At 39.0% G+C, this 23,009-nt stretch overlaps 1 protein-coding gene across 1 annotated transcript; it reads left to right on the top strand.

Moving 5' to 3' along the window:
• Positions 1-1,982: 1,982 nt before the first annotated feature.
• cebpg (CCAAT enhancer binding protein gamma) lies at positions 1,983-12,958 on the top strand. The gene is made up of 3 exons (XM_033991662.2): positions 1,983-2,128; positions 6,531-6,715; positions 9,385-12,958. The coding sequence occupies exons 2-3, from the start codon at positions 6,620-6,622 to the stop codon at positions 9,745-9,747; spliced, it is 459 nt and encodes a 152-aa protein (XP_033847553.1). The 5' UTR covers positions 1,983-2,128; positions 6,531-6,619; the 3' UTR covers positions 9,748-12,958.
• Positions 12,959-23,009: the final 10,051 nt, after the last annotated feature.

Raw genomic sequence — 23,009 nt, 5'->3', positions numbered from 1 at the left:
AATACATTTGGAAAAAGTGATAGGATGGATGAAGATGATTTATGAAACAACTCATTAGCATAAACATAAAGAAATAGAAACTAAATTGCATGGACACAATTAGCAAAACACAAAAGCAAAAATTTTTGAAGTGCCATAATTGACAACAAAATCTCCGGTCTTATTCTATATAAAAACTGTAGATATGTACAAACATGTTCTGAAATGTGCCTGTGTGTCAGATGCCCTCCCTGTGTGGTGTCAGAGGCCCTCCATAGGGTCTTATTCTTCATATATATGTATACATATAGATTTCTACAAATATGTTCTGAAATGTGATTGTATTGTATTAGTTTGCCAGTTCAGATTTGATTCTTTTGTCAGTTCTTCAGGACCAGTTCAAAATGTGAACTTTGAACAGAATCCTCTTATTAAAACATAAATCTCAAATCTAATCACAATCGCAAAGTTTGTCAGAAAAATCACAATCCAATATTTTTTGCCAGATTATTGAGTCCCACTGTGAAGTTGTAAATACATTGTTCTAAATTGTTGAGTATGTTTGTTTGTTTTTTAACATAGATCTGTCCAAAATGTTATTCACAATATGAGAAAAAGGAATGGTTCATTTACAGTTTACGTGAGGCGGAACTGTTGATAGAGTTATAGACAGGTACGGCCCTGTCCTCCCCTGGTGCATGAGCTCCGGGGTGAGTGCAGTGATAGGCAGGTGCGGTCCTATCATCTCTGGTGCATGAGGTCTGGTTAGAGTGCAGTGATAGACAGGGGCCCACTGTCCTCTCCAGGTGTATGAGCTTTGGTGTGAATGCAGAGAAAGACAGGTGCGGCCCCGTCATCCCCAGTGCATGAAGTCTGGTGATAGACAGATGTGGCCTTGTCGTCCCCAGTGCATGAGATCTTGTGTGAGTCCAGTGATAGACAGGTGCGGACCTATCCTCCCCAGTGTATGAGCTCTGGTGATGGAGTCATAGACAGGTATAACCCTGTTGTCTACAGTGTACGAGCTCTGGTGTGAGTGCAGTGATAGACAGATCTGACCCTGTTACCCCGGTGTATGAGCTCTGGTGATGCAGTCATAGACAGTTGAGGCCCTGTCACCTCGGTGTATGAGTTCTGGTGTGAGTGCAGTGACAGATAGGTGTGGCCCTATCTTCCCTGGTGTATGAGATCTGGTGTGAGTGCAGTGATAAACAGGTGCAGCCTTGTAACCCCTAGTGCATGAGCTTTAGTATGAGTGCAGTGATTGACAGGTGCACTCCATCTATAAACACCAGTTTACAATAGTTTGACATAGTATTTTGAATATCTGGGTAGATTTATTACAATATAGCCTGAGTACTTATAATAGCCTAATTGCCAAACAAACCCTGTTCACTCATAAAATGTATCGTTTGAAGTTACAATCTCAGCTTGTTTCACTCCTAAGTAGGCCACAGTCGTTAACCTACTGACATTGTATCTGTGTTATATGAGACAGCTGTTATCTTTCTAACTGTAATTGCATCATCTTAAATTAAACCAACACATTTCTTAATAAGACAAAGACTGGACATAACTATCCAATAATATAACTACAGCTAGCTTTTACATTCCCTTAGTTTATAAATTACAGTACTTCAAGGTCTATCATTAATACATGTTCTGTAACAAGGAAACTCCTCCTGCACAATTCGATTACACTCCCAAATAATTAAAAAAATGAAGTTAAATGGCTTCAAAATCCCACAAATGTATCTTTAGTTTCGGTCAAAATAAATGTAGTATTACACATGGGTGAAGTCATGCATGTATGAACTCATCCGACATCATACACTATTACATAAATACAACCAAAACCCATGTGCAGATGTGATTGGGTCACGGAGACGTCAATCACTCTAAACATTGCATCACTCTGTTACTTCCTGACAACTGATTGGTCCTTTTCTGACACTGATCCCGCCTTACGCTCTGTGATTGGCTGTGCGTAGACATTGCCGTACATGGGCAGAGAGATTTCGCAATCCATTCCTTGCCATGTTCCAAACAAAAACATCTCCGAGCTGCTACAGACGGATTTAATCTAAAAACTTTCTACAATAACTTCTCCACGTTGGCGGATGGTTGACGTATTCATCGCTTAGTAAAGGTAAACCGCTTTTAAAAGTCAAATCGGAGCCAAAAGGGAGGATAAATCAGCGTTTTGAGAAGGTTAGCGCAAGATGCTAGTAATCTGGCTAGCTTCCCGGTTAAAATGCCTAGTTTACAGGAATCCGAAAGTGAAAATATGGCTTTTGTGGGGTCTAAACGTGATTGTGCTAAAGTGTTCAAGCTATGGAAAAGGTTCGACTATGATCACAAAGGTTAATTTGCGTATGGGGATAGTGAGGCGGATCAAAAGTTACGAAAGTGCCCGGAAATCAAATGTTTACCGAGTTGTCACGACTTTTACGCACGCGTCAACACTGGCTCGGGGTCGATCGCTTGATTTATTGGGGTCAGTCGTTCAAAAGTCACCGTAGAAAGTGTGATTTTTGCTTAGTCCCGCATGACTCCGGAGTTCCCCCCTGCCATAAGCACAAAGAAAGCCCGGCTGCGATGATGCAACTCCGGGTAACATGCACGAAACCTTCGCCTCCTCCTCCTCCTGCTCCGCTCTGCCTCAGCTGACTGCCGCCTGGATACGAGCCGACCAATCCAGACACGAGCTGCTAATTGGCCGTACAGTGTTAATACAGAAGCCAATTAACGTGGAGATGAGGAGACATGTGCGTGAGGACGTGCGGAGGAGGACGCACCGGCACCAATGATGGATGGATTGAGGTCAGGGAGAATCAGCAGAGATGCACTGCAGATGTGTCAAAGATGCTGTTGAGAATTTATTGGTATTTGAAAGCTATAGACTTGAGGTACATTGTAGATTGTATCACTGTTGCTCAACCTGTGGTACCCGGGCTGCATCTGGTGGTTTTATTCAAAGACAGATCTAGTTTTTTTTTTTTTTTGCGCTCCTTTTATTGATATGTAGAACTACCTTCTCTATGGTTTTCGATGTTTACCCTGAATTTAGCCTGGATAGATTCCAAGTATAGATTAGGCTTGTCATGATAATTATTATATTGATTTATTGTTCATTATATAGAATAAGTAGATGGAAAAATGTTTTATTTACTGCAAGTACCTTTTCTTTGCACTAGAAGGGATATTTTGGTTATTTTTCTATACTATGAAGACATTGGCGCTAAATAAAGTTGAATAACTGTAACTATAGTAGGGATGCACTGATCCAATTCTGAAAAAGATGCCTGATTAGATATCGGCTTCCAAATATCAGTTGAGTCGACATCCCTGTTGGACATACAAACTGATGTAATAAGACTAGTTAATGGTCATAGTTGGCCCAGAAAGTCTTGTAATGTTCGAATTTTTATTTATACAAAGTTGTGCTGTCATTACTTGAGAGATAAATAACTGCTACATAACACATCTTGATCAGTTTTGTCTTATTTTATTTTTATGCAAAGAAAACAAAAGATGTTTTGAGTGCACAAGTATCAGTTGATATTGGGTATCAACACGTACTTAAAGCTCTAGTATCAGAATTGGTATCAGAACTGATCAGTGCACCCCTAGTCTCTACTGAGTCACAGTGTTTCATTCTGATATTGCTGGTTTTCAGTTTCTAGAATGTGATGATGCCATACTCTCAGATGGGGGCAAAAACAGATTTCCCTATTGATTACATTGTACTTTACCAAGAAATATCCAAAACAAAAATCTGAATTTGAACATTATTCATTTTAGCTCCCCCCCATTTGTATTACATATAATTGCCCTTTGGAATGTTGTGATGTCATTTGAAATCCAGCAATTTACTTGTAGCATGTCATGTTTTCAAGAATATTGTAAATTAGAACCGATTTTGATATAATAAATTTGTTATTGAATATTATTGTTTATCGTTAGGTCTGTCACCATAAACACTACATCCACTTATCATTCAATATGTTAGATTCATCTGGCTGTATTTGGAAAATCAAATATTATCTTAGGTGGCTCTTGGCGTGTAAGAACAGCCAGATGAGATTACACATCGACACATAAACTTTTTAGTGAGTTTGTTGCCAGGTCATATGGCAGTGATTCTTTCATATGATTTATTACCTGTTCAAAGAGGTGTGTGTAAAGGCTTATGCTGTATTATTACACTATAGCTAAGTAACATTTGCCCAATAACAACCCAAAATATTAAGCAATACAAATATTGACACATAGAAGGATTTCCAGTATATTTTAATATCACATTTGTTGTAGCAGGAAGTCTCTTGGGGTAAAAGGTTTTTTTCCTATAGAAAGGCCTGAGTAAACTTCACAGTGGGGATAGTGTAACAGCTACAAGACTATCGTAAATCATAAAACACTTCCTGCTAGGCCAGACATTGTTCTTTAGTGGGATTTTTTTTTTTTTTTTTATACAGAGAGGGGAGACATTTGGCCCACTCCTTATGCTTCACAAATGGGTTGTACAGGTCTGGTTACTTGGTTTAAAACGGCTCCCCTTTGTGAGCAGTTTGCTTGTTCTACCTATGCTGTGCCCTGAGCCTGTGTAACAAATGACTGACTGGTGCTGGCACGTTGCCCTGTTTATTTAGAGAAATTTAGTTCAAACACATAGAAGGAATCTCATTCTTCAGGAACAATTACATTTATCATTACCATGACGAAACTCGTACCATAAACTCTATTCTTATGTTTGACATAGTGCTGCTCTGATCTCATGTGTTGTCTTTAAAACAGGCTGCAGTTGTTCAAATTGTCACATTTCAAATCTTGTAGGAGTGAAGACGTTTGGCTGCTCGTCTAAGCCACCCTGCTCTTACCTGTTAGTACTGTCAGTCTGCTCTTACCATGTCGATACATTGTGATCCTAAATTTGGTTATACGTTATTGTGAACTGCAGTATTGATATATATCGCCAAGAGCTTTTTTTTGGTATCTTTGACCTTGACTCAATTCTTTTGTGACACACTGAAAGTTTGGTGCTTGCCTAGAGAAAGGTTTGAATGTTCTGCCATACCGTGAGCCATGTATCATATTGAATTGTGAGGGACCCTTTGATTCCAAGCTAGGGCTGAGTACCATTTGATTTTTTTTTTTGATAGCAGTACTTTAGTGACACCTCTTATTTTAAAACATATTACTAGGTTACACAATGTCTAGTTAAAAAAAACAGCAAATTAACCAGAGCCCAGCTGATCCTCACATGGACTCGCACAGTTTTCTTTGTTCATGGCTCTTTAGATCATAGGCAGCGCTGCAGACCACATGCTCTTTATTTTTTTACTCTGCAGTTACCTGAGCAGACGAGCAGGATTATGGAGAACTTTACACAGACTCACTTGGATACGTATATACATACATGCTCCACACTGAATAATTACTAAACCACATTTACATTTTTACCAGGACCGAGGAAGAGGAGGAGGTTGATGGAGTTTTGTTAATATCTGTTTGGCTTCAGCTTTACGCAGACACTGCAGACTGTGACTGGATGTGGATGTATTTCTTCAGCTCTTCTGTTTTATCTGTGAGATGAGACTGCTGTGTTTGGACACATGTAGGCTTATGTTAAACATGAGTGCTGGTGGTGTTATTCATTTGTGCAGAGCTGAGTCTTGACGCGTGAGCACCTGTGCTGCTGTTGAATAAATCAGGGTGGTCTATGTATTGGTTCATTGACCCATGTAAAGCCAAGGAACCAAAAGTTGCCACCAAACGGGACTTAACGAACATTTTTGTTTCATTTCTTCTTAGAACCGAGTTTCTTGACCCAGCCCTAGACCCAGCCCTTGACCCAGCCCTTGACCCTAGCATTATTTCCAGCTCTAGTTCTTCCAGTCATTATGTACTTGAGCTGCTCCGGGGCACCTGTGGCTTTACCACAGAATAATGATGTTGTTAGTGAAGTGTGGCCTGCCTGAACCAGAAGCATAGTTTTCTGTTCTAATTTGCTAAGTTTCAGATGAGACTGAGATGAGATTTTTAAGGCCATCATATTGGAGGAGTGGAGATGGGAGCAGATTTTTGTTGTAACAAACTCTAGGATTTTACTTTGGCATTTTTGGTCGCATTGTAGTGTATGACATGTAATCAATAGAGATGCTCACTCTTGACCCCATCTGGTTGTATAGTTTTTTTTAACATTATACAATCTGAAAGAAAGTCAAGCCATGGATTTCAGTGTAATGAAAAATGAGCTCTGTTGCCACAGCAGCTACACTTTTTGTACAAACGTGTTGTAGCCTTATAGCTGTAATGTGGTTTATATCTATTGTTTTTTTAGTGCTATCATCTTAATTTGGATTGCATGTTCTTCTATTCTTAAACTTTGCAACGCAGTAATTTCCTCATTGAGGGACAATTAAAGCTTTATCTTTTCTAACTATTTAAGACATCTTGTGTTTTGAAAGTGGAAGTGCCTATAACAGGAAGCTCAAACCCATAAGTAAGAGGTCAGTCCTTTAACTGTCCCTGTGTCTGTGTCTGTCCAGGCGTGACCGAGGACCAGTCCATTGTGTGTCTTCTTCTCAGCACCAGAGCAGGCCTTTGGTCAGATCTCTCCTGAAGTCAGCACAGCCCAATGAGCCGGCAGCAGCAGCAGGCCAAACTCTCCACTTCTGACCACAACGGAGTGAGCGTGATACAGAGCCAACCCCACGCCTCCTCCCTACAACAGGTATATACCACAAGACACCAACCTGGCAACACAGTGTAGGCTATGACACCATAATGATAGAAAGGACACTAGGGTTACAACACTCATCGCTCAAGTTAGGTCTCATTTCTTCACAATTAAGGTTTCTTATAATCCTCACTCAAAGTTACAATATAATCCAGCAGTGCTACATGCAGTGCTACATGCAGTGCTACATGCAGTGCTACATGCAGTGCTACATGCAGTGCTACATGCAGTGCTACATGCAGTGCTACATGCAGTGCTACATGCAGTGCTACATGCAGTGCTACATGCAGTGCTACATGCAGTGCTACATGCAGTGCTACATGCAGTGCTACATGCAGTGCTACATGCAGTGCTACATGCAGTGCTACATGCAGTGCTACATGCAGTGCTACATGCAGTGCTGTTTGACAACAGCACTGCATGTATCTATGGCAACAATGAATGAAAAATAAACACTATTTAAAAATTATGTAAATCAAATCATTTTGATAAAACATTTGAATAATGATTTACAAAAACTATTTATTAAGACCCTGAAAACAGCAACATTTGTCCTGAATGTAAAAACAAAATGAGAAACAACAATTGTGCCTCTTGGAACAATGTGTCTCATGTGAAGAGCTGCTGACAGGAGCAGGAAGAAAAAAAAAAAAATAAATATTCTTAACATTCTAAACTGTTAAAAAATGAATATATATAATATATTTGCATTGTTGCTGTTCTTGCATGCTGTTATTCTTCTTCTAAAAATTTGCATTGTGGCCTAGACAACCCAAAATGTGTTGTCCACATATGAGGACGTCAGGTCTCAGGAGGTTAAATCAGTGTAATCCTTCAGTGGTCCACGTAGGTTCCATAGTGGTCCATGGGTGTATACTAGTCTATGTGTCTTATACTTGTTCTGATACAGCACAAGATCATTCTAAAGCTATTCAGGAAAGGTACATTTCTGTCCTGTGAAAGGAACTTTTTTAGTATGGATACCTGCTCAAATGAGCATCTAGTTTTGATACTAGTTTTAGTTATATATATATATATATATATATATATAAACAGGGTAAATCAAATAGACTCCCCTGTCTCTGTCCTGGGCACCATGGAGGGTTCTGCATTCACACAACAAAGTTAATTTTGGCATTGGACCAACGACTTGAAGCCTTCAACACTGAGTCATGATAAAACTAGATAGAACAAGCACATTCTTTTTATAAGCCGCCCATTTTATGTGTACTCTGCATAGCTAAAGTAAACAGAACTACATAGACCATGATCCTTTGCTCTGTTTCAGTGCAGACAGCATGCAGAAATAACCATTATAAGTGCTGTTATATCTTTATTTCTTTGTAATAAAGATACAGTAATAATGGCACCATTTGCCTGTTAAAGTAGAATATCTACAGTGCAGTCGCTATCTCCAAAATACTGCAATAAATTGAGTACTGTGAGTTGCATGTACTAGGATAATATTTAGGCTTGCACAATATATTGCAAAAGTATCAGTATTGTGACACAGTAATCGACATCAGGATAACATCACGGCTCACCATCTGATAAAAATACACGTTATATGTGTATATAAAATGTAGAAAGTAGTAAAAAGAAAGAAAAAGAAAACAATTGAAATGAGGCTGTGTCCAAATTTTTGACTGTAGTGAATGTAAATAAAGCTGATTTTATTCATGATCTTCCTGATTATGTCTTTTTTATTATTATAACTAAAACTGAGTCAAAGTTTATGAAATATTGCAGTTGTATTGATACTGGAGTTCTTGGCAGATGCATCACGCAACACAAAATGTATTCAACATCGTGCATCTGAATGTATTTACGTTGCTAGTAGCAACCCTGATCCAAGTATTGCATTCAAAATGGATTGGAATTAGTGTAGCTACGATAGTAAAATTTCAAACTCAATTTCGATACCAAAGGATTGACTCAATACTCAATACTGATTTTGATAGCATGATTTTAAAAAAAAAAGCTTCTTTTTTAAGAATATAATGTAGTTTTCACATAATGAACAGTGATGGAAGAATACTTTGAAAATGTATGTAGTTATATTTTACTGCAGGTATTCTGTATTTTGTAACGTATTCTGATACATGCCCCAATCAGAGTAATGTATTGTGAATGCTTGGAATACTTTCACTTAGACTTGTACACTTGTATTTAAATTATAAAGTAAAAGGATTACATATGGTTAAAAACAGCCTTATGTATGTTTCACTGTGAGAACACAATGCGCATTCATACGCTGTTAAAAAAATTGCACCAAAAAAATCTGCGAAACAGCAAGGGAAAACGAAAGGTGAACCACGTTTATAGTGAGGGACAACTGTACTTGAATACAGTTACTCAAAATGAGTATTCAGAATATGTATGCTCAGACCATGTATTCAGGTACTTCTCAACACTGCATATCAAATCATAGAACTGTACTTTCTTTATCTTAACTTGAGGTCTTGTATGCATTCTGACAAATTTCAAAACTACACTAAAACTGTTCAGGAAAGCTCAAATTTCATCCTGTTAATGATTTTTTACATTTTTCAGTGCTAATACCTGTTTAAACAAGTATCTAGTTTCAATGCTAGTTTAATTATCGATTAGTATCTTATTTCGATACTTTTGACAACTCTTACTAACTCTTGTCTTTACTGCAGGTTCCTCAACTGGTCCCTGCAAATCCCTCAGCACCCGGAGGAAAAGCTTTGGCCCCGAGCAAGATGAAGAAGGCCCAGGCGGACAAGGACAGCGAGGAGTACCGGCAGAGAAGGGAGAGGAACAACCTGGCCGTGAAAAAGAGCCGAATGAGGAGCAAACAGAAGGCAATGGACACGCAGCAGAGAGTCAACGAGCTCAAGGAGGAGAATGAACGTCTCGAGGCCAAAATCAAACTCCTCAGCAAAGAACTGAGCGTACTTAAAGACCTGTTCCTGGAACACGCGCACAACCTTGCCGATAACGTGCAGCCCCCCAACGTAGACGGAACAAGCCCTGCCCCTAGCGCTCCCAACGGACAGTGAGACCGGCGTTGCCCTGCTGGTGGTAGACCCGGATTACTGCTACTACTACTACTACTACTACTACTCCTCTTCCTCGTCTCCACTGCTCTTTCAGGTTCTTTTTTGAGCATAAGCACCCGCACCTCCCGCTTAAAGACATGGGTTTCAAGAATGTGCGAGCTGGCGCCACATTCGACCGAGTTAAAGTTTGTAAATATTGTCAGAAAGGATGAGTTTAGATGGAAAACGCTGGGGCTGTGACAACTAATCAGATGCATTGTGATTTGTAACTAATACGTTAACGAAAGAGTTAATATTTGTTTTATACCCAAAAGTCACTGACAGTTGAAAAAAATTCATAACTTTTCTAAATATTTTTCATTTATTTTTCCAACTGTATAATGAGCAAATATAGTGCCGAGGAATGAACCCTCATTGTACAGTGGTACGTTGAGTCACATGGGTCAAATTCAGAAACCCAGCAGTGTTACTGTCGACATTTTAATACCAGAGATGCCCCAAGTGTAAATGCCATTAAAGGAATAATAAGTGGTTTTCAAAAACGGGGTGCAGTATGTGATCTCCCGAGACCTTACTAGTCCCAATTTCTTCCTGTGGGGCGATCTTAATCAAAAGGTGTTTGTGAATAAACCTCAGACAATAAACGCCTTAAAACATAATATCGAGGATCAAATAAGAGCCATAAACCCGGAAATAGGGCTATTCAATGCAAAACTGAAAATGGTGGACAATTAAAACATTATTTTTAAAAATTAGGTCATTTTTACTTCCCCTGGGTTAAGTAGTGATAATTTCAAGTGTAAGTGAACAATTATAAATGTATATAGTGCCAAAAATCTTGGAAGGTTCAATTTACCTACTGCTAAAATTTGGTGAGTATAACTTAAGAATTATAGGAGCTATTGAAAATTTAAAAGTGTCAGTGACTTTTGGGCAAATGGGTATATGTCATGAAAAGAGATTGTATGAGACAAATCAGATTAACACTATATACCGTAAATTTCGGTCTATTGAGCGCAACTGAATATAGGCCACACCAGCTAAATTTTAAAAGAAAAGGTTTTCATGTTGTAACGTGAGATATTTACACAGAAAGATGGTACATGGCTTTTTTGAGTTTTAATTTAAGATGTGCTTTTTTCAATCTGTGCCTGAAAATCGGCACCAACACGCCATCAACACAGGATGAACATACCTGCATGTTTAAAAAACAAAACGCCATCAACATAGGCCGTCTGCTTAAATTTCTTCTGAAAGCTTGTGTCGTCTTTTTACATTGACTAAGTTCTTCCCGCTGCTGCCTCCAACGTCGCACCACCGATTTCTTGATGCCAAGCTTACATGCAGTGGCTCTATCTCCTTCTTTGATGGCCAGATCCATTGCCTTAAACTTAAAAGCTGCATCATATGCATTTCTTCGTGTTTTCCATGTTCAGGGTGTGTGGAAAAAGTAGCGGCTTATAGTCTGAAATTTACGGTACGTTTTAGGAATTTGAAAATGTAAAATTATGTTCAGATCTGACTGTTGCATAAACAAAAACATCTAAAAAATGTTGCCGCCCTAGAGTATAATGTTATGAAGCATGATTATGAGTCCCATTAGTAATTTATGTTTGCAGATACAATATTTTCTAAAACCAAATTTAGTTTTGATCTCACCTTCATGGACTTTGGATGTTGGAAAAACAACTCTAAACTCAAGTGACTACTATTTGAGAAATGGGAAAAAAAGATGTCCCCGTTTTGGATTTTGGATCATCTGACCTCAAATTTGACCACTGGATTCAGCAGTATAAGGAGTTTGGATTTGCAGCGACAAGGACAAGAACTATTGCTAAAGAAAGACTATTCTTTAAAACTATTCCTCTAACTTTTTGAATGCTCCTGTCTTCTGTAGAATCCCTTTGTTTTTAAATGTATTTTCTGGAATTGTGTTGAAAGCTGTTGAAAGGGTCGAGTCACTACACGTTTAACCAATAGGCTGCGTTCACATTCTACAATTTGATGTCATAGTTTGAGATGGAGCGTGAGGCCTATGTAACTCTACAGGAGATTCATCGTTTATGGAGGAAATGTCCAAATTTATGTTCTACAAACACTGTCAACTTGTCATATTAATCTTGTGGTGATGTCCTTTCAACTGATGACAACCATTTCTTTTAGGTTGAATAATAGCACCACTCTCTGAAGTGTTAAGGGGGCAAAAATCCACTCTTGTATATTTATACTGACAGAGAGGACCTTGAACTTTGTGTCAGTTTGTGTTTCATGTGGATAGGCCATAGACTGAGTAAAGAATTGGTATGTGAATGTGATGTCACCTATACCGTTCGACTCCAATCAAATGAAGCTCATCAAGGCTGGCAGTTATAGGCGCCAATTTGGAGCTGAGTTCCATATTAGGAATTCCGATGGCGAATATCATAGCAACCAAAGAGCCAATACAGAGCCAGGCTGTTGAAGGTAACGCCCCTTCCCGCCCGCACCACTGGTTTAGCAGGGAGCAAGCGTTAAGCAACACTGTCATTTTAACACTAGTGGGGGCAAACTAGGGGAAAGAAAGCAACTGATTACTCTGTTATTAATTTTCATATCTTGATTTACAGAAACCTTAGCAAAATAAAAACACTGAGTTCATGTAGAGCAGGTTAATACAGACATTTTAAGAACAAAATGACTCGCTGTAGCAGTTACAGAGAGAGGGGCCACAGTTTTTCAATGTAAAGTATTGATGGAGCCAAAAGTGTGGCCATGATCATTTCCTATTTGGAATGCGGCGGCTAGCAGGTTAGCTATGTCCATTTATATATACAGTCTATGGGACAGGGCCAATAATTACAGAGATATTAACCATAAACCAGGTCAACAAATCTGCAATTTGACAGCTATACAGCAAATTCCCCCTGAGGATTCAGACCTGTCTCCAGAGATTGTAAAAGGTGATGTCTCATGAACGCAGCCCATTGGAGGACATCTCTGGTATTCAAGTGTGGAACTTTTATTGATTTGGGCCATTAAACATGAACCATTTAAACGTCAACAATATGAATAATGCCTTTTTATACAGGACTTTGCTGAGTATAGACATGTGTGCTTCCTACTATGTGTTTTTGTAACATGGGGATGTTATTAGTATGATTTTGAATGACCTGTTTGTAACGTTTGTCAAAATTGGATTCACTGAAATTAAAAGATATTGAGAGAATGTAAAGAGTGTTTCTAATCTTTATTTATTTTTATTTTTGGCACATTTCTGAAGCTTTAGAATGAGTTGAGCTGTATCAGAACAAATATAAGACCACATAAACTAGTATATGCCCATGGACCACTGAAGGATTACACAGAAATAAAGCCACATGGGAATATAAAAGAAAGTACTACCATTTAATGCTGAAAATCATTTTATTGTCTAAAGAGTGTTATTTTTTTATTATCATTGTAGTATTGGAATTGGTATCAAGTCTATTTCTTAGTATCAAAATCGACTTGTTAGTATGAAACGTTAGTATCGTGACGACACTTGATTTATCACAATTTAATTCAATTTGACTTTGCCTCATTAAAACCAAATCAAAATGGTTTTCAACATTCCTTTCCTGAACATAAACATTACAGACTTTTAACCCATTTAATTTAATATTAAAAAGTCTAGTCCAGTTTGTTCCTCCAGAGTCTGAACTCTGCTCCAAACCACAAGCGTGTACTGACAGAGGACTGGCTCTGGACCTCTCCATTAAAACACCCAAAGACATTTTTTTTCTTTTATTGAGTCTAAATTTGATTAACTGCACAGAACTATAATCATTTGTCTCCATTTCTTTAGGGTTTTTTTTTTCTTCTTTTTTTAAAATATAAACCAGCTCCACAGGTGGTACTTGGCGACATCAAAGTGAACTAATGCCCCATTTGCACTCATTGATTCATAACAGATTGTACTGGTTTGGAATAGTTAACTTATGAACTTGGTTATGTAACAATGGAACAGTAAACTCATTCAATAACTACGGTAGGTGGAACAAAACGAAGTAAAAGTATTAAAATACTCTACTTAATTAAAGTACAGATACCTAAAATGTGTGCTTAAGAGAATTTTAAGTAGATACTTTTTAGTTTTACTTCACTACATTTGAGAGCAGGAATTTGTGCTTTCTCCTCCACTACATTTTTTAATTGGATTGAAAAGTAAAAGTATTTTTTATTATTGGCTGAGACCTGCTGAAAAGGCTGAGGGTTCATTTTTAACATATTCACATTATTTGAGCAAACAAAAATATACCATTAAAATCGGAAAAAAAAAAAAGTCTTATTTGTTTCTGTTGAACAAAATCCAGGACAAATCTTCCTCAAACTCACAACACTCGAAGCTTACTTATTACTCTTCAAGTATATTTTTCAACAGACACTTTCATGCTTTTACTTGAGTATATTTTGGTGAGGTATCTTTACTTTTACTTAAGGAGCAAAATTAAGTACTTCTTCCACCACTGACAACTATAAAGAATATACAAAAGGTGAAAAAAATCTGAAATGAGCTCACTCTGTTGACATATGCATTCAGTCTGTCATAAAGTCTCTTGTCATTCACATAATAGTAATACTGCTGGAGACTTCACACGTCTTAATGTCTAGTCTGAATCTCTGCATTTACACAAAGACATATGGTAAGAATATTTGTACTTATTTTTACTTAATCTACTTAAATTTCCATAACAAGCCTTTATCCTTTGCTTTGATTACTGACCCACAACTGTCAAGTGAGAACCATTTCAGGGACTTTATCAGGAAATGTATTGAGAGAAGGACAAGGGTTTACAGCTGTCAACAAAGTATTTGAATATAAAATATAAAAAATATTTTGTTATTGAACTTTTTTCTTTTTTTCTTGCCATATAATTCCATATATCACGCAACACATATTTGTTACTCTACTGCTTTACTGAGTGTATAAAATGTAAAAAGTAGTAAACAGAAAAAAAAACGAAAAAAAACAACAACATTGGGTTTGTCCAAACTGGTAAATAGTCCAAACTGGTAAATAGTCCCCCCCCCACACACACACACCCACACACATACACCAGTGTGCACAGACACTGGAGGAGAGATGGGTTAAGTGTCTTGCCCAAGGTCGCAACAACAACATCCATCTGTGGGAGATGGAATCATACCACCAACCTGTGAGTCAGTGGATCTGCCCAGTCAACCAGTGATGTTTATGTTGAGAGCAGGATTCAAACTGGCAACTTTTGGATCACTGGACAAACACTTCAGTAGCGTGTTCCACTTTACCAGCCAAGGGAGCCGTGTCTCCAGTCTTGTCTCTAAAACTCTGGGATATTTCAGGACAAAAAAATTTAGTTTTCACAGTGTATTTGTGATAATGTCTCAAATTTCCCATGTTTCTTTTTAAACTCAAATGCACCACAGAGAGCTTGACATTTCCAGAGAAGATAAAGTTAGTTTTGGCACCAGACCAAGCGCATGAATCTTTACAGAATGAAGACAAGCCTGGAGTGAAGAATGTGGGCAGCCCTCATGTTGTCTCTTATAATGTGATGATAAATGACTCCAAAGAGAACTCAACAGTTCCACATTTAGCTCATGTTGAAAAAGAAAAACTTAAAACACCATTATTAAAGGTACAGCTAGATGCATAGCCTTACTGACTGTGTTCAGCTCTGGGTCAGATCAAATGATACTTAAAGGTACAGTATTTAACTTTCTGGAGGTTGCAGTGTAACAGGCTGCCCATAGTGACCACATAGCCCCGTACACTCTTCACTATATGCACTTTAAATGCACTTACACTTTAATAGCACACAGCACTGAACATTATTAGCACTTTAATAAAGAAGACAGCTGCACACGGAGGATTTAAAATATTTATTTAATATTTCTTCTTTTTACCCAGTTGCAGATCTAGAGGCACATCAGCACTTTAACTGAAGCTGCGTGTCCTGGAGGGAAAAGGAGATGCACATTTCAATTTAATAACTAATAATTACTTAAATTAGATATGTGCAATGTTATAGTGCAATACTTGTTTAAGGTGTGTGTGTGTCTGTGTGTGTTAGTGCATGTGTGTGTTTGTGTGTGGCCATGCATCAGTTTGTGTGTGGCTGTGTGTGTGTGTGAGTGCATGTGCGTGTGCGTGCAGGTGTGTGCGCGTGTGTTTACCTGTGTGGGGGTGTGTGTGTTTGTGTGTTTATTTGTGTGTGGTGTAATTTACAGTGTTTTAAGCATGTTTAACTTACCTCCTGTATCCTTGGTTTATGGGTATTTGGGTTTATGGAGGTTTTAGAGTTTTTAAAGAGCTAATGTTAATTTTAAACACCTCTTAATTAACACTAGTTTCATCCAGTCAGTGGGACAGAATAAAAGGCACCTAAGACACACCATGTTCTGCTGCTGGAGGAGACGCTGCTCTTCAAACCTCTACAATACACTTGCACTTTGGTAAATTACTGAAACAAAGAAATAAAAATTGTGAACCAGTGTTGTTATCTGTCTCACATCCTCGCTAAAAGCTAGCCTATGACATGGGAACATCATGTGCATGTTCCAATGCAAACAAAAAGGTAAAACCACACTTTGGGACACTCTCTATGGAGATAGATACATTATAAGATAAGAGAACCTTTATTTGTCCCATGGGAAAATTCTAGTGTATGTATGTTGAAGTAACAACATTCTAACAGGGCTTAAAGCTCACAAGAGTCCATTTTGTGTAATATAAGACCTTTAAGAACAGCACGAGAAAAAAATAGGCCTTCTAAAATCAAAATAAATAAATATTAGAAAATAGACTTAAATTTAAAAAAATAAAAAAACAAAAACAAAGAAGTGCTACAGCAATGTTATGTACTGTAATTGGCTCTGAGTATTATGTACTGTAATTGAGTGTACTATGTACAGAGCAGCACATAAACAGCATAAACAGCAGGTAAAGACACTTCAGTGTTTTATACAGGAGATGATTCACATTATGTTACAGCATGGCACATGATTACTACCGGAGGAGGACACAAGTACAGGGCTAGCATTGTTCCATATAGCCAAAGGAACAACATTTTCATGGAAACAAGAAATATAATGCAATAAAAACAACAACTTTTTGGCTAAAAAGTTACATGCCGTGGCTTTAACTTTCAAGATCATCCAAATAAACGTCAACAGAATCAGTCACAGTATGTCTATGTAATGTAAAGGGAATTACAGTTCTGTACATTCTCTGCATTCATCTGCTATCAGTCAAACTTTACATCAAAGTTTATGCTTTTTTCTACATACCATGTAACCAGGGGCGTTACAATGGGGGGGTAAAAGGTCCTGTTCACCCTGGGCCCAGTGCAGGGAGGGGCCTTTTACAAAATATGTAATGGGCTGTTTTTCATTAGCTCACCATGATTATTTGTACCCAGGGTCCAAAATTTATATTTCTATAGCCACAGCTGCCCTGGGGTAGACTCATGGAAGTGCAGCTGCCAACTTATATACACCCACGGTGGGTGAAGTGTCTTGGCTAAGGACACAACAACATTACTGGTTGAAGCTCATATCAAACCACCTGAGTCATTGTTGCCGATTCATCCATTTAGCAAATGCAAAAACTAATATGCACCAGAACTTTAGTTTCGACTTTAGACATTCATAATTTGCTACTTCCATTCCATTTTGTTTAATTTATTTTTTTTGGCATGTGTTTGCTGTGCATTTGGTCAATGTCTCTGTCTGACAGGTTAAGACGCATGGAACTGTTCTGTTATGGGACGCCTCGACCTGGAACAGGAGGCAGAGCGTGGGTTTAAAAACGTTTGACCCAAAAGGAAAGAACACAATACTTTGTGTTAAACAAGAGGATTGCTGTGTTCACAACATGTTTGGATTACGCTCGTACTGGCACTCTGCCCTCCACATTGAAGCAGATGCAAGAAACATTTGTCTATGTCCCCATAAGACACATTAAACATGTTCATTTAAGATGTAATCAGGAAACTTCATAATCATTAACTAGGTTTTACATTGAACATTTCTATCCAATGGCTTGTAATAATAACAACATAGACTGTGTGTATATATATATATATATATATATATATATATATATATATATATATATATATATATATATATGGACATAGCTAACCTTCAAGCCACCACGTTCCAAACAGGAAGTGAGCATCGGCGCGTTTCTGGCTCCATCGAAGATATGAACGTTAACAACAGAAAAATCAGGCGCCTTCTTTCCCCAAGATCGCTTAGCATTAGCAACAGGTTTGATTGTGAGCATTGCTAAGCGCACACTCCTTGCTAAACCAGCTGTGCGGGCAGGAAGGGGCTTTACCTTCAACAGCCTCACTCAGGATTGGCTCTTTGGTTGCTATGATACTCTCAGTCAGAATTTCAAATATGAAACTTGGCTCCATATTGGTCCCTATAACTGCTAGCCTCGATGAGCTTTATTTGACTTGAGCCGAACGCTATGGGTAACGTCACACTCACTTAGTTCACTTCTTTATACAATTTGTGTAACAAAAGCCAGACTGAGTTAAGATACACTGTATACAATATATTTTTTGTCTGCAGTGTTCCACAGTATGGCATTCAATTTGCAAATGTTCAATCAAGACGGAAGTCAGTTGAGGTCACCAGGTCACGTTACAGGTCAGATCTGTGGCAAGGTGACACCATTCATAGTAAGAATATATCTCTTACCGAACGTAATTGAATAAATGAAGAAAGTCAAGTTTAATGCCGTACTGTGAAACATTGCAGGCAAAGCAATAACATATCCTTGGAGACAGCAGATGGCAGACCCCTGACCTGAAAAGTTACATGGTGAACCTTTAACAATTGGCCGGAAGATGAGATCATGGTGTGGAGATAGAGTTGAGATGTAATCAGGATGTTTAATTATTTAAGTGGCTCTTTTAACTGAACTGCCTTTTTCAGTCTGATTTGTTTGTGTCGCTCCTGAGTAACTACAAGAACACAGTCCTACAGCTGAGCTGCTGCAGCAGTTTAAATGCACTTTAAACTTGTGTTGGACAGAGGGTGAACCAAACCTGGAAATCAAAATGATACTTCCACATTCAATTCTGGATTCAGTCAATTTGCTAATAATAATTTGGATTCTTTACTTTGCCCAAAAATGGCAAAGTTACAGATTCTGTAGGCTAATACTGGCCTTTTCAGAGTTTACAATGTGATGATGTCATACTCCCAGATTGAGGCAGTTTTTCTTGTAAATTCCATTGTATTTTGTCATAAAATATCGAAAAGGTAAATATACAAATGTTGAACCTGGTCATTTCTATCAGTGACTGGACCCAAGAAGTCACTGTGTTACAAATAAAATCAACATTTTTAATATTCATTTTAGCTGGCCCCATCTGTATTAAACATCATTGCCTTATAGAACGCTGGGATGTCATCTGAAACCAGCATAGACTCCTGGTGAAGTAAGCTGTAAGAGTTTATTTTACACATTACATTTACAATTTTTTCAGACCAGGATCTGACAGCAAAATAAAATTCACCACCATAATAATTTGAAGTGGCAAAACTAAATCTGGTTTAATGTTGTTTATTTGAAAGGCTTATTATGTTATCTGACCTAATGTCACAGAAAGATAAGCTTTTTCAATTATAAATAGAAATCCCAGGACCCCCAGCTCATGCTTTGCAACCTCCGGTGGGTCCCAAATCTAACTTTGGAAACCACTGGTCTTGAAAAAATATTCTTTTTACTTTAGGCTAGAAACACATTTGTTGTAAATCTATGTGTTTGTTTTTTTCTTTGTTTTCCCAGACAGGTGTAGGTGGGTGGGGCCAGACACCTTGGACAGGTAACAGCAGACCTGAGGCTAGCCACATCTCCCTTTAGATCCTTGTTTAAACCCCGGGCTCATCGTTAGCTGTCTGCTAATTAGCCCAGAGGAGTCGGGACATGCCAAAGCAGCACACGCTCATGTACTCAGACACTTTTTAATTATGGGGCGTTTAAGGGGCGTGGGATGTTTCAGACATGGATTTTGACCCTCTGTTGTTGTCTGTCTGGGTTTTGGTCTGAATAACGTATATTCATAGTTTTTGTATTTATGAACAGCACAAAGAGACAAGTGTTGACGTGTTTGCTATATGTTTTTTGCTGAAAGTTCATTTTATTTTTCAAACTCAAAGTCTCCAGAGGTCTGCAGATACCTTTGGAAAATATTTGGCATGTTACTCTGGTTAAAGTTGGCTTAACTAAAGACTCATCAAGAACTGAACCAGAAGTGGAACTGACTCTTAACCAGGACTAAGCTGAGTCACAGTCAACAAAGACTAATCATAAAACTAAGCTAGAACTTTAGCAGGCTTCACTATAGGGGTTAAACTAAAACTTCATTAGGGATTAAAAGTGAATTCTTCTATCCCTCCCTTTGGGAGTTTGGGAATTTTTCAAATCTAATTATTTTTATTTATCTTTATTTCATTTGCAGCATGTTTGTAGATGTGCATTGGGTGATTATATCACTATATAATGCATCTTTTATAATAGGCAACAGTAGCTGAGTTGGTAGCGTTTGTCCTCTGCTCAACGGTTTGAATCCTGCTCTTGACATAAACATCATTGATACAGCAGTCAGATGTACTGATCCACAGCTTTGTGGTGCGATTCTACCTCCCACAGATGAATCTTGTCATTGTGTCCTTTGGCAAGACACTTAACCCAACTCATGTACACTGTGCTTTGAGTGTCTTGAAGATGGAAAGCATGTGACTATTTATTGACGGAGGGGATTGGGGCATTGTAAATGAAAACAGAATATAAAAGCACTTTTGTTGTGTTTATTGTGTTATTTAAATGACAATATAAAAAAGTGTAGCCAAGGCCTGACAAGGCCTTTCACATGCTCAGAAACATGAATTCAGAATAAGTATAATTCAAACCTTTTATTCAAATATAAATATGGTCGATGTATTCATGTTGTTATGCCTGTTAGAGGTTGCACATGGCAGTAGCATGAACAGTGCATAGTTAGTTGTAGTATAGCTTATAGTATTTGGACTAAATAAAATTGCATTATGGAACTTTTCTTGTGTCTGCAGTCTACCACTTGCTTGTCTCCATGGTGATATTACTGCTTTGCCAGAGAGTGCGGCATCTGTGGAGAGGCGTGCCCACTTACATTGAAATTGATTGTATGTTTAAATGGTCACATTTTTATACAGCACTTTTCCACCTTCAAGACACTCTTTACATCAAGGAACCACTCACCTATTCACACACACACATTCCCACACCATTGTACACAGACACAGGGGGCAAGGTGGCTTAAGTGTTTTGCCCAAGAACACAACAACAACATTTATCTGTGGGAGCTGAAACCCAACCTGTGGGTCATTAGATCTGACCACTCGACCAATGATGTTTATATCGAGAGCGTGAAAGGAACCGCCAACCTTCAGATCAACTTTTTTAGCAGTAAAATGCCTGTAATTGTATAAAAGCATCATTGACAAGATGCCATACTGTGAAATATTTCAGGCAAAGCAAGCAGGTGGCTGACTTTCCACCAGAAAGTCTTTTAAGTTGCTATAATAATAATAATAATAATAATAATAATAATAATAATAATAATAATAATAATAATAATAATAATAATAATAATCCATCCATCCATCCATTTTCTTCCACTTATCCGGGGCCGGGTCGCGGGGGCAGCAGTCTAAGCAGGGACTCCCAGACTTCCCTCACCCCGGACACGTCCTCCAGCTCCTCTGGTGGGACCCCAAGGCGTTCCCAGGCCAGCCGAGAGACATAGTCCCTCCAGCGTGTCCTGGGTCTTCCCCGGGGCCTCCTCCCGGTGGGACATGCCCAGAACACCTCCCTAGGGAGGCGTCCAGGAGGCATCCTAAGCAGATGCCCGAGCCACCTCAGCTGGTTCCTCTCAACGTGTAGGAGCAGCGGCTCTACTCCGAGCTCCTCCCGTGTGACCGAGCTCCTCACCCTATCCCTAAGGGTGCGCCCGGCCACTCTGCGGAGGAAGCCCATTTCAGCCGCTTGTATCCGCGATCTTGTCCTTTCGGTCATTACCCAAAGCTCATGACCATAGGTGAGGGTAGGAACGTAGATTGACCGGTAAATCGAGAGCTTCGCCTTCCGGCTCAGCTCCTTCTTTACCACAACGGACCGATACAGCGACCGCATCACTGCAGACGCTGCACCGATCCGCCTGTCAATCTCACGCTCCATCCTTCCCTCACTCGTGAACAAGACCCCGAGATACTTGAACTCCTCCACTTGGGGCAGAGACTCACCACCCACCCGGAGAGAGCAAACCACCTTTAATAATAATAATAATACATTTTATTTATAATGCAATCTTCATTCCATAGAATCTCAGAGTGCTGAGGAAGCTGCTGATCATCCATGCCTTTACCTCCTCAAGGCATGCAGTGAGTTGTGACAGAGCTTCAGAGGGGCTTGGGGCAGTTCTAATGTACAGTTGCGTGTCATCAGCATAACAGTGAAAGGACAACCCACATCTGCTCATGACTTGACCGAGGAGTAGCATGTCGGTAAAAAGGATGGGGCTGAGAACTGACCCCTGCGGAACACCACATGTAACAGGGAGAAGCCTGGACTTACTTCCACCCAACAGAACACATTCAGTCCTGTCAGACAGGTAAGACTGGAACCACTAATACAGTTCCCGACAAGCCAATGGTGTTGTTGAGGCGATCCAGGAGAATGGTATGATCCACAGTGTCAAACACTGCTGTCAGGTTGAGGAGAATGAGCAGAGATGGTGAACCTGCATCAGCTGCCATCAGTAGATCATTTGTCACCCTGAGCAGAGCTGTTTCCGTGCTGTGGGCTGAACAAAAGCCTGACTGGAACCTCTCAAACAAGCTGTTACACTTGAGATAGTTCTGAAGTTGTGAGTCTGCTACCTTCTCTAGGACCTTTGACAGAAAGGTGAGATTTGAAATTGGCCTGTGGTTAGCAAGCACCTCTAATGAGGGCTTCTTTAGGATGGTAGGGATGACAGCAGCTTTAAGGGAGGATAGGACATGTCCAGTTTGTAGTGAGAGGTTGACAACCTGCTCAGTGATTGGGCTGATCATGGGAATGAGTGATATCATTCAAAACTGACTTCACGTGTCCTGATAGGGCCATGGAGGTCAAAGACACTGCTCAAAGATGCATTGTAGTGTTCTACTAGTTCATCCACTGTTGTGATGACAGGGCGGGTGATTTTCTGGAGGTCTGCAGT

This window comes from Periophthalmus magnuspinnatus, chromosome 3, assembly GCF_009829125.3.
Source record: "Periophthalmus magnuspinnatus isolate fPerMag1 chromosome 3, fPerMag1.2.pri, whole genome shotgun sequence".
Classification (NCBI taxonomy): Eukaryota; Metazoa; Chordata; class Actinopteri; order Gobiiformes; family Gobiidae; genus Periophthalmus; species Periophthalmus magnuspinnatus.
Note: the sequence above shows the minus strand (reverse complement) of the source record. Positions and strands in the feature narration are given on the sequence as shown.